Source organism: Agelaius phoeniceus, chromosome 19, assembly GCF_051311805.1.
Source record: "Agelaius phoeniceus isolate bAgePho1 chromosome 19, bAgePho1.hap1, whole genome shotgun sequence".
Lineage (NCBI taxonomy): Eukaryota > Metazoa > Chordata > Aves > Passeriformes > Icteridae > Agelaius > Agelaius phoeniceus.
The window spans coordinates 8,626,938-8,639,633 of NC_135283.1; the positions used below are offsets into that span (position 1 = coordinate 8,626,938).

The 12,696-nt window shown below is 47.1% G+C and overlaps 1 protein-coding gene across 1 annotated transcript in view; it reads left to right on the plus strand.

Annotated features, from left to right (window-relative positions):
- Positions 1–12,696, plus strand: part of HLF (HLF transcription factor, PAR bZIP family member) — a 36,719-nt gene that overhangs the window by 18,342 nt on the left and 5,681 nt on the right. The window contains exon 3 of the mRNA XM_054644938.2: positions 11,092–11,312. Coding sequence (XP_054500913.2) covers positions 11,092–11,312 — 221 coding nt within the window. The remainder of the gene's footprint in view (positions 1–11,091; positions 11,313–12,696) is intronic.

Consider the following 12,696-nt stretch of genomic DNA (forward strand, 5'->3'; position numbering starts at 1 on the left):
ATGATTTGCCAGTGCATGCTGGCCTTAAGGTTACATTAAAATATATTATTTTTAATATATTGAAATTTTAAAAATATATTGACAACATATTAATGGGGTTTTTTTGTCATTAATTGGCAGTGGAGAGCTATGCTGTGTGTGATAGCAGGAGTAAAATCTGTATTACTTGTGGACTGGGGGAAGAGTGTTTAGAAAAAATGGCAATCTCATATGGATCCCTTTTGCTGACATGCCTCCTGAAGGCATCAGAGTAAATGCACTTCACAATAAATGAAGGAAGCTTTGATTTTTGTGTCTTGGGGCATTTTGATTTAATTTTTGACATCGATCACAATCTTCATAGGTTCAACATGCCTGTTGCATTGAGAACATGCATAGTAGTGTGTTCAGAGGCTTAGTTCAGGGCTGTGGGCAGTTTGCAGAGGAGGTCTGCAAACAAGAAGGAATGTAAGTATTAGAATTCCAGGATTTCTTCAAGAGATATTCCATCACCAGCCTTTTTCACTGCCTCTGGGAAGGTTTTGGTGCATGTTGCTCTGACTGGTCCATGTGAGAGCTGTTATGGGGCACAGAAGTCTCTGCAGGCATTAGTTTGGGATTGGAGGCTCCTCAGCAAAGCATTTCTTGCCATTTTCTGGTGCTCAGTGACTCCCTCACATTTAGAAGTGAATTTATCAGTGCCTGGTGTTCAGTGCTGTAATATCTTTTAATTAGGCTTACTTTTTGAAGTTACCTGATTTTCCTGTGTCTGAAGTGCACCAAAACCTGTTTTATGCAGCTGCAGTAAAGTAGTTGCAGACACAGGGGTAGTGTCAGTATTCAACAGCCTGTTTTCCTGGAATTTTCCCTATGTGGCTACATGTTGCCTTCCTTCCTCTGCTCCCCTTTTTCAGGCTACCCAGGCCTGGTGCATCTGTATGGTTTATAAATGGAGATAAATGCATCAGTAGAGAAAAATCTACAACCACACAGACATTATGTGTGCTCCTTGGCAATAAAGCTAGTATATAAAAGCAAGTTAGACCTCTGCAGTTATTGGGCTGTAACAACCCAAGTATAATTTTTCGGGTTTTGCTGTTTGTTTGGAATTTTTTTCTCCCAAAACATATTAGGGGATCCTAATTTAAGGCAGAGAGAAAATAAAATGTACTCTGCCTTCCTTAGATTATGGGAACAGTGTGTTCCCATTCTGGCAGCTCCAATTCTTAAAACGTGATTATTTTATACAAATCACCCTCAATAAATTGTCACATAAAAAGTGTGCTTTGTTTTAGTGAAATGTAAAATGTAAAAAAAGTAAGAAGTGACTGCAACACATAGTTCAGATTTGTGTGCACGGAGCAGATCAAAAGAGAAGAGGAGATTTTCAAGTTCTGTAACTCTGCCCAGTGACCTCTTTTCCTTCAGGGATGTATTCCAGTGCTGCTGATAGCATCTGTTGTCTGTCTCTCGGGCTCCCCATTAGCTGCTGATTGGGAGGCAGAGGAAATGTACCTGTTTCACGTGGCTTTTCCATGCCAGCTGAAATCTCCCTTGGCTGTGTTTTGATAACACACCCAGGCAAGCAGGGCTTGGATACCAGAACTGGGTAATAGGTCCATGAGTCATGGGTGGCATGTGCTGTCAGAACTACAGGAGGGCTCTTTGCAAGACCTGTTTACTGAGAGCGTGCTGTCCTAGATAGACAAATAAACAGAACAATGGGAGAGGGACTGACTTGGTCTGGAGCGTCTAAAAGCACATTGGCAGTGGCACAGACACATCCTGGGGACAAATGTTGTCTTTGTTTTGAGCAGAATTCCTCATGAGGGCACATTTGTGGATGGTGAGGTTGTGGCAAGGTGAGGGTCTCCCAGGGAACAAGGGACAAGGCAAGAGCAAACAGCCTCAAGCTGCACCAGGGGAGGTTCTTGCTGGATTCCAGAAGAATTTCTCCTTTGAAAGGGTGGTTTAGCATTGGAAGGGGCTGCCCAGGGACGTTTGGAGTCCAAGACCCTGGAAGTGTCCAAGGAAGGCCTGGACATGGCACTCAGTGCTCTGCACTGCTGACAAGGTGGGGATTTGGCACAGGTTTGACTCGATGATCTTGGAGATCTTTTCCAACCTCTGTGATTCTGTGACTCTGTGCTATATGAGGCTGTTACCTAAACCAGGGGCTCTGTCTAAATCTACTGGTTTAATAAAGTTGGGTACATAATTGTCCAAGGAAAGGAAAATGGATGTTTTTGTCTCCTTCAGAGGAGGCTGACAATTCTGCTGCTTCTCTGGAATCTTCCCTTTAAGAAAAGAATTACTGTACTTCTTGAGGAATCTTGCTATATGTGAATTACCAGGTAACAAAAATATGCCAAAGGATGTCAAGAAGTTCCAAGATACCAGAGAACATAAGCATCTTGAGCTGAGACATGCTTCTAAGCCCAGTGTAAATTAAAATTAAATACCGGTGTGAACATTCTTCCCTGCAGCTCTTCTTCAGGCCCTGTCCCCACTGAATTCCATCTTGGCTGATCTTTGTAAGGAAGGCTGCATCCTACAGAAAAATCAGAAAGGCATTTAGGAGCACTGTGGATTTCATGCTTTCAAGATTTTATCAATTCATGATTTCAAGAATTTTAAAATCCCTGTTCGGTGTCCTTGGAGCAGAATCAAACCCTCTGTTCCTCCACTTAGCCATTCTGCAAGGGAATTGTTCAGAGCAGGAGCAGCTCCTGTCAGGCATCTTGCAGGGATAGATTGGAAGGGAATAAAAATTGGATTTCCTGGTTGTTTTCAGAGATGAGGCCTCGTTGAGCTCATAAGTGCTGCCTTCACGCCGGCTAAATCTGAGGAGGCTTTCAGAGTATGGGTCTTACAGAAGAGATGAGTCTGAACTCCAGGAGATGTTAGTGGAATATTTTACCTGCTGGTGCCTTCTATTTGTTTGTTTATTGTTTTGAAGGGCAGAACATTGCTGGGCCAGCAGGCAAAGTGTATTGCAGGCACTCCATGGTAACCACAGGCAGGGCTTGCCAGTGAGTCCCTCGAAGATCTGCAAGCACACAACTGAAGGCCACGTGTGCAGCCTTGGATAGCAAACTCTGTCCCTTGGAAATGCAGGCTTTAATTATATTATATCCTCTTCTTCCCCCTTTTCCCATTTTGCCTGCAGAGCTCAGAGCAGCTCTGGGCTGAATCTGGGCCATTTCAGGAAGGAAGTGGTTGTCTGTAGGATCTTGGATCTTGACCTCATTTACTGCAGATGTGAGAGGATGCAGGGAACAGCAAGAGAAGAAGGGAAAATCTGGCAGGAAGGACCAAAGGATTTTGTCTGGAGAGACTGGACTTTGCTAAAGTTTCAGCAGAATTATGAGCAATTAATTTGATTTTCTGGATGTGTCACACCATGTGTTTGCTTCCCTTTCTGTGAGGAGCCCAGTGTGACACTTTGGGTGGCTCTCACCTGTGCCCCACAGCTGCAGAAGCCCATGAGAGTCCTATTTGAAATGCAGCCAATGCCTACAATATTTACTAACCTGAGAGAATGATGGTTTGAGTTAAAATATCTGTACTGCTTCATCTGCAAGGGTAAGTATTGCCCCTTCTTTCATGGGAGTCTTGTGGGGAAGAAGCTGTTTCTGAAGCACACAGATGCAGTGGTTGTCAGTGCTGGAGGGAACTCCTGAAATTGTTTCTCTACAGGAGGTTGGAATAATTTATGGCAAATATTATATGGATTTATTTGAGTAAATCAAAATGGGTGAAACAAGTGTCTCCTTAAGGAGGAGAGAATCCAGGTAAAGGTAGTATGTGAAACTTGGAAGATTGTTGCAACCATGACTGGACTTTTGACACAGCTCTTGCACTTAATTTTAAAAACAAATTGAAAGGACAACCTAGACTTTCTCATGTCCCACTCTTACAACAGGCACATTGGAAATGAGTAGAAATGGATCTGACAGCACCCCACAGTGTCCTGCTGCTGGGACTGAGTAGAGGATGACAACTGACCCTTGCTGTAAGGAGCTGAAGGAAGACAGGGAGGTTTGCCAGTGTTTTGTTTGTTGAAGAGAATCTGTGGCACTTGGGAATCTGGGGCTGTGTTTGTACCATCAGCACAGGCTCATCCTGCCCTGTTCCCTTCAACAGTGCTCTTCTACTGAGTGCATTCATCACAGCCTTTGCTGGAACAACCTTCCCCTTCCAGGCTCTCTCCCTCTCATCTTTGGCTGCCAGTCTGCCATCCTCACCTTCCTCACCTCCTTACCCCCTTCTCAGCTTTGAGTCCTAATCACTCAATGAAATCCTCCCCTTCTCCTCCAGCCTGAGCATGCCCACAGCTGGAACATGTTGCCCAGAGAAGTGGTTGCATCACAGCTCTGGAGGTTTTTAAAAAACACGGAGATGTGGCACTGAAGTCATAGTTTCGTGGTGGAATTGGCAGTGCTGGGTTTATGCTTGGACTTGATGATCTTGGAGAGCTTTTCCAATCTAAACTGTTCTGTGGTTCTCTGAAGTAACACTGACCCAGGAGCTGCCCTCTCTCTTCCAGTGCACAGGTCACTAGCACACTGCAGTGAGAAGTCTGCCAGAAATTTTTAACAGGTTCAAAACAAAGTATTTTTTGTGGAACTTTTTTCGGGAAACTGCAGAACCATTTTGGCAGAAGCAGTTGGTGCACAAGAAATCCAAACAGAATGGTTGAAACCTGGCAAAGGCTGAAGGAACTGAAGACAGCATCCTCTAATGGGAAGCGTTAGACAGTCTTAATAAGACTACCAGTCCTGCCTGGAATAATACTGTAGAGGCCTGGAGCCGGAGGCACACAATGCTGAGAGGGGAGATGACAATTCTTTCATAATTAAATGCACAAGGTTTGTAAACAATGCTGATATCTTCAAAAAGTACACATTTTAAAAACCCTTTTGTGTACCAGTCCTATAGTGTGTGTTAAAAGCAGCGAATTATGTTGTGGTTGCACTGGGTTGAGATCCTTCTTTCTGCAGGAAGTGTTTGCAGTCACCCCATGTTCAGCAGAATCGAGTTTGTGTAAGATAAGGAATAGGGGAATGTCCATGCCAGCTTGGAGCCCTGGTCAAAATACACAGATTTCCTGTTGCTTGGAAAGAAAATAAAGCTCCTATAATTGCTTGGATAAACACACCCAGAGGTGAAGTGTCTTCTTCATCGCAAGGCAGAGAGTGGTTTGGTTTGTCCTTCCAGTTGAGGGCAGGAGGATTCCAGTGTGTGGCTTTAGTCCTATCCACCTAAATGATTTGGTTTCTGGAAAACAACTACAATCCTAATAGCAGGGAAATTACATAGAGTAAGATAGGGTAGATAAAAGGTTGCTTATAATATTGTAGGTGAGGAATGATTGCATGACATGCTGCTGCCCTTAGATAAATCCTGACCTCCAGAATACCCCTTTTACTTTGCTTCCTGTGGGGATTTTTGCCTGTCTTGATTCCTGCACTCTTGCTGTGGGTTCTGCAGTGAGAGAACTTCAGGAGGCTGAAGGAGTTAATGCAGAGTTGGATGACAGATTAGTCCAGGACAGGCTGTGATTTGGAGTAAGGGAGCTATCCCAAATAGCTGGCCAGCTGCCAAGGAGATAGATGGCTTGGAAAACATACAGGGACAGCTCTGGAGTAGCTCTGGGTGAGGATTATCTGGCAGTTTAACCACTGTGCTGCAGAGCCTGACTGACACACACAAAGTGCCTTCCGTTTATATAAAGAAAAATGATTAGCAAACACATGTTTTATCTCTGGGCTGCTAATAAATTGAGTAGGAAACTCCTCTTTTATTTCCCTCCAATGTGTGTAAAAAATAGGGAAAAATATTTTGATTAGAACATTTTCACTCCCTTTTCTTCATCTCGGTGCTGTTCTCCAGCCAGCTGTTGAGCTGATGAGGAGTGTAGAAGGGCTGTGAGAAGGGAGATTTTCTGAAAATCAGACACATTTCTATGGGAGTTGAATGATTCAGAATTGTGTTCCACATAATTTACCAGGGATCTCTCGCAGTACAGATAAGAAGTCTGCCAAGCAGTAGTGCAGCTGAAGAGGTTATTTCTGTCTTCACTCTCCTGGGCACAGCTGGTAGGTGGGATGTTTCAAAAAGGGGAAATTAAGAGTCAGGATGTGGTGATTGAACTCCCTATGATACCAGATCAGCATTTGAGGTTTTGTACGTGTACAAAAATGCTGCTATACTTTTGAATGGGGAATTTTAATTATTGCAAGGAATTTAAAGCTTCTATTTTTTTTACCAGCAGTTTGGTCACCTCAATGACACAAGCGAATGGCCTCAGTCCACTTCTCTCTGAAAAAGCAATCAGACTGAAAATATTGCCATTACATTGGACTTCTCACTGGCAGTCTCTGCTGGGAGGAGGAGGACGTTGACTGAAAGGATTAGAACAGCAAACTTTCTTTTAAGTCCTTTTTTATGGAAAATTTTCCACTATGCTAATACCTGCCAGAGAAACACCAAAAGCGTTAGCAAGGGCAAGATGTTAGGGCAGCAGAATTGCTGGGGTTGTCAAAACCTGCTGGTCCCTTTGCCAGGAGACACCTGGAGCTGTGTCTGTCCTGGCATACCCCTTCTTGATTGAGTGGAGTTCTATAAGTGGGAAAGGCTCCAGACAAAAGGCCAGTGTTGACACAGTTGTGGTCTCTCCAGGCCACGGTTGAGACACATCACTAGGGTGGTATGAGGGGAAGTTTCCATTAACAATTGTTCCCGGCTTGCTTCCACCACCACCACCACCGTGGAGCTCTGCAGCTGGATTTCCAAAAGAGCTTAATGCTCAAGAGTTCTCATCTCAGCAACTTAAATAGAGGGGCTAAGTTCTTTCCAAAACACTTGGCAGTCATCATCCCCCATTGAGAACAAAGCTTAAGCACATTAAACAGTCCAGCCACTTCACTGTTGTGAAAATTTGGCCGCTGTTGTGAGCACAGAGTGTTTAAATAATGCAGAGCCTGGCAGAGGCATCTGGCTCCCGTGCTGGGCACTGAGGGGCCTTACCTTGCAGAGTGGGTTTCCTCCTTGGCCGATTCCTTGTGCATCAGAGCCTCCGAGCAGCCCTTTGTGGCTGTTGTGACAGCTGGGAAACTTGCTGATGCAAGGATTAGTTGGCTGCTGGGCACATGACATTCAGATTGCTGTGCTTATTTGACCTACCTCTGATTGCGAGGAATTCAGTGCATAAAAATAACACCCCGAACAAATTTGGCAGGAGGATGCAGAGCGAAAGTGCCGAGCACACCCGGGGAGAGGAGCCCGGGGAGCGATGTAAGGCGAGGCCGCGCTCCGCACTCCTGCAGCGACAGCAGAGCCAAGGCCAGCACAGCCCACGCTGTCCCCTTGGATTATGACAAGTTCCAGCACCGCAGAGATGTCATGGCCACTGGCCAGCAAACTAACGAAGACAGGTTCCTGGCTTGCAGTATTGGCAAAACTTGATAGAATAAATAAAAAGGTCCCGGGTGCCAGGAGTTGCCCAACGTAAAATGCTGGACAAAGCATTTCTGGTTTTTCTGCCTGGGGCTTGAGATACTCTTGTTAAGTCTGTTCTTGATGGAATTGCTGATCGTTTGCAGGAGCATGACAGAACAGAGACTGGCAGAGGTGTGTGTGCCATGTGGGTGTAGAATATCTCACAGGGCAGCACTCTTGGGGCTCCTCATGACGGTGTTCAGACACATGGTTTGTTCAGGCTTTGGTGAGCAGCATTCCCCTTGAACGAGCTTCTCACCAGCACTGGAACATCTTGTGTTTGCTGAAGGGCCAGGTCTGTAGTTGTGAGAGTTTCCTAAAGCAGGGGAGAGGAAACCTGTGTGTGGAGGGTGCAAGGCAGGACCTTGACTGCCATGTCTGCTCCCAGACTGCTGTGGAGGTGCATCGCTATTTGTTTTGCTCTTGTGTTGCTAAGATGCATTGCCTCAATTTCCCATGTCTAAAAGGAGCATTTTTGCCCTGTTTTTAGGGTGATACTGTAAAATTTCTTGAGGCCAGTGACTACAGAGCTCATGTAATTGTGTAATATGTCGCATTGTGGATAAATGATAATATGCAAACTGATCCTGTATATCAAGAACTTCAGCAATATTTAAATACAGGCTCTCACGTGGGACAATTAGAAAGCTGGGCCAGATTTCACAATCCATTTTACTTTTAGAAACACCCTGCAGGCTCACCAGAAATATTATAAAAGTGCTCAGAGCTCGTGTCTTACTTCATTTTTATCAGTATTACAGAAAGTGCACCATTTGTAGGTGCATCCATCTATGTATTTGTCTGCAGTAAGGAATACCTGGCTGCTGCGGAAGAGGCACTCACCCAAGGAGCTTTTCCTGTGTTTCGTCCTTCAAAGCCACTGGCAATTTGTAAATTGGCTCCTTCAAAGGAGCCCGTGGCAGCCCATCCATCCATCAGCGATGGATCGGCCCCCACGGCCGGGTGCGCGTCCCTTGACGGGAGGTGACACCGGGCGGGGAGGTGACTCAAGCCCGCGCTCCGCCGTCTCCAGGAGGGATGAAGCTTGTGGGAAGCCGCTCGGGGCCCCAGCCGTGCGGGCCGAGCCTCCCCGCGGCTGTCCCGGTTATCCCGGAGCGCTGCGCCGGGAACGCGCCCGGCACCCGCGGCACCGCGGGCGGGCCGGGGAAAGGCCGCCGCCGCTTCCCGGCTGTACTAACGGGCTGCCGGCTGGAAACGCCGCGTTCCTAGCCCCGAGAGCGGGGAGCAGCCCTGGCACCGCCAGTTCCCGGCTGTACTAACGGGGTGCCGGCTGGAAACGCCGCGTTCCTAGCCCCGGGAGCGGGGAGCAGCCCTGGCACCGCCGGTTCCCGGCTGCACTAACGGGGTGCCGATAGAAACGCCGCGTTCCTAGCCCCGAGAGCGGGGAGCAGCCCTGGCACTGCCAGTTCCCGGCTGTACTAACGGGGTGCCAGCTGGAAACGCGGCGTTCCTCGCCCCGGGAGCGGGGAGCAGCCCTGGCACCGCCGCTTCCCGGCTGTACTAACGGGGTGCCGATGGAAACGCCGCGTTCCTAGCCCCGGGAGCGGGGAGCAGCCCTGGCACCCCCGGTTCCCGGCTGTACTAACGGGGTGCCGAGGGAAACGCCGCGTTCCTAGCCCCGGGAGCGGGGAGCAGCCCTGGCACCGCCGCTTCCCGGCTGTACTAACGGGGTGCCGATAGAAACGCCGCGTTCCTAGCCCCGGGAGCGGGGAGCAGCCCTGGCACCGCCAGTTCCCGGCTGTATTAACGGGGTGCCGATGGAAACGCCGCGTTCCTAGCCCCGGGAGCGGGGAGCAGCCCTGGCACCGCCGCTTCCCGGCTGCACTAACGGGGTGCCGCTGGAAACGCCGCGTTCCTAGCCCCGGGAGCGGGGAGCAGCCCTGGCACCGCCAGTTCCCGGCTGTACTAACGGGGTGCCGCTGGAAACGCCGCGTTCCTAGCCCCGGGAGCGGGGAGCAGCCCTGGCACCGCCAGTTCCCGGCTGTACTAACGGGGTGCCGCTGGAAACGCCGCGTTCCTAGCCCCGAGAGCGGGGAGCAGCCCTGGCACCGCCAGTTCCCGGCTGTACTAACGGGGTGCCAATGGAAACGCCGCGTTCCTAGCCCCGGGAGCGGGGAGCAGCCCTGGCACCCCCGGTTCCCGGCTGCACTAACGAGGGACAGCGCAGCGCCACGTTCCAGCAGCGCGTCCCCAGCCGAGCCGGGGCGGCAGCGCTCCGCAGTGGCACCTTGCGTGCAGCAGCATCCTTTCCTCGCGCTCCCTCTCCTGTAGCCGCATCTATATTTTGATAACTTTGATCCTCCTTTTCTCCTCTCCCCGGCCCTCACCAGCCTTTCCTGGAAGCTGATTTTATCAGCTCTAAAATAGGAGTTACAAAAGCTCTCCCTTAGCAAGCCCTGCGCAGTGCAATTCCCCCGGTGCATTTTCCGTGCAGTTCCCATATTATTAAAATAAAAACTACATTGTTAATGTTGGCCTTGGAATTAGAAATGGCATGTAATGTTTACTGTTTTACACCCTAAATGTTGCAGACATGGGCACAAGTAAGGAAATATTACACAGCCACAGGATGTTTTTGTAGTTATCATGAAAGCCATCATATTGCTAAAGTTAAAGTGAATTAGCAAATAGCTAAAATGATAAAAGAATATCTGCTTCAATCAGAAGGCCTCCCTCTGAAGTCTGTGAGGCTTCTACTTCTGAGGCATGTGAAAACTTCTGAAAATTCTGCCCCCAGGGATAGTCCATGTTTAGGCAGCTGACTTCAGGATCCTATTTTTGGAGCCTTTGGTTGAGATTTTAAATTGGATTTTTAGTGGGAATGGTGCCCACATTGGTGCTGTAGGATCTTGAAGGCTTTATCTAAAATCAAAAAGAGAAAAATGGGAGGTATAGTGCTCATTTTCTGGGGATACGCTCCTTTGTATTAGATTTTATATACCATAAAAGAGAAACGCAGCATCAATGAGTGTCTTTTTAATTTTTGCAGAGCATCTTTAAGGAATCATTGTAGCCTTTCATGTCACTGGTTTCCTTCACTGTCTTTTAGAATATCCCTGATCGGATTTCATAAAGAATAAATAGCAGTCTCCTTGGAGTGCTTCAGCACAGCTGAAAGTACATTTTCATAAGATGCTATTCATGGCATGTACAGTACATTGTTTGATTGTAAAATAAACATACCCTCAGAGGTATAACTGTGAGGGGTTATAGTGTGCTGATAGATCTGAAGTAAATGACAGTACTTCTGATCTGTTCCAGAGGATGAGATCCTAATGAAGTGGTACAGGTTGGAGCAATATATCTTCTGCCTGCAGTCCAGTGTTGGATTCAGCGATGTTACGTTGGAATCCAAGATTAGCAACCAGAGTTAGGAACAGATTCTGAATATAAAGGCCATGAACATGTCTGGGTCAGAATATGCACCTTGCAGAATGGACATTCTAATATTTAGTAAGCATAGATACCAAATCTGAAGGGAAAGCTGAAAGAATTATTGCTTGTAAAATCTGTAGAGATCTTCTAAAAACCTTTGCTACAATTAACATATTTTTCTAACCCAGCTGTATTTGTCCTGTATTTCTGTAGGTCAGATCTTGCCAGCAAACCGGAACACACCAAGCCCCATTGATCCTGAGACTATCCAAGTTCCTGTGGGCTACGAACCTGACCCTGCAGATCTCGCTCTGTCCAGCATTCCTGGCCAGGAGATGTTCGATCCTCGCAAGCGCAAGTTCTCCGAAGAGGAGCTGAAACCCCAGCCCATGATTAAGAAAGCTCGCAAAGTCTTCATCCCAGATGACCTGAAGGTAATTTGGAACTGGTGACGAGGTGATTCCTACAGGGTCTCTGACAGTTGCTCACTAGGTACAGATTTGGAGCATGAATCTGTTTTGTCATGTAAGGTAAATCTTTCCATGTAAATCTGACTTTGCTGTAGAATAAAACTGTTCAGGGTTCTGGATGAGACTGAAGGGAGGATGTCCCTTATTAGTTATGCAACAGTTGAAATTCATGAGCTCAGTATTCATTTCCTTTGTATGCCAGAAACTTCCTGCTTGACCTTGGACAAGCTTGCTTTGTCCCATATTTCCCACTTATGAAACAGCCTGATCATGTTTCCTTTTTCTTCGTCTGATCATGTTTCCTTTTTCTTCGTCCTGTCTCTGTTCATGTTTTCTTTATCTTCATCCTCTGTGTATTCAGCACAGGCTGTGAATCCTTCAAGGAGAATGGAGGACCCTGATGACATACTGAAGTATATTGTGTCTTATTCGGAAATTGCTGTAGTTCTGTGTTTAATAATGAATGAGAACACTATAGTTAAAGCTATTTCACTAATATATATTCACTAATCCAGGTGAAAGAATCTAGACAAGTGATAGGAAAACAGAAGAAAACAGAATTTTTCTGCTGAGAGGTGTGTTTTAATACAATATGTAAAATACAATACGACATCAATATTTTAGAAGAAAGAGTCTGTGCCACTCACTGCTTCTGAGATGTGAAGAGCAAAGTGCATGAAGATAGCAGGAAAATTGATCAACTGATCCAGGTTATCAAACACTCTGAATATTATTTGCAAAGTTGTTTTCCCGGTATGTGCTTTCCAAGAGAATCTCTTTTATCAGAGGCAGTCAGGGCAGAATTTCATTCTGTTGTTGCTACTGCCCCCAAGAGACACAGCCTGAGAGCCTGTTGGAGTCAGTGGGAATCCCTGGCTGCATGTGCAGAGAGCCTGAGATGCCATGTGTTTGCACCAGATTGATAGCATTAGGGAAAGAAACTATTTTTATCCCTAAGCATGCTGTGGTGCAAGTTAAAAGCACAGAAATCACAATTGCAGTGATGTTCAGGTTGCTGTCACTCAGCTTTCCTTTACAAAGGTTTGCCTGCACATTGTTGCTTACCTGGGCAAGTTCTGCTGCCTGTGATGCCCTGTTGGGTTGCAGTGCCCAAGGGAGAGGTATTTGCTGCAGGAATGGCTGGAGTTTGTCACGTCTCCCAGGTACCCTTATTCATCAAAGCAAGCTTTTGGCAAAGGTCCTGTTGGCCAGAGGTGGAGCCCAGCAGTGCAGCACAGGAGTGAAGCAGGAGCTCAGGGTCTCTCATTCCCTCGGGATCATCCCATCACTTGCCCTTGACTCGTTTCAGAGTGCTTGACCCAAGTGCTGCTCCTGCCCTGGCATGTGG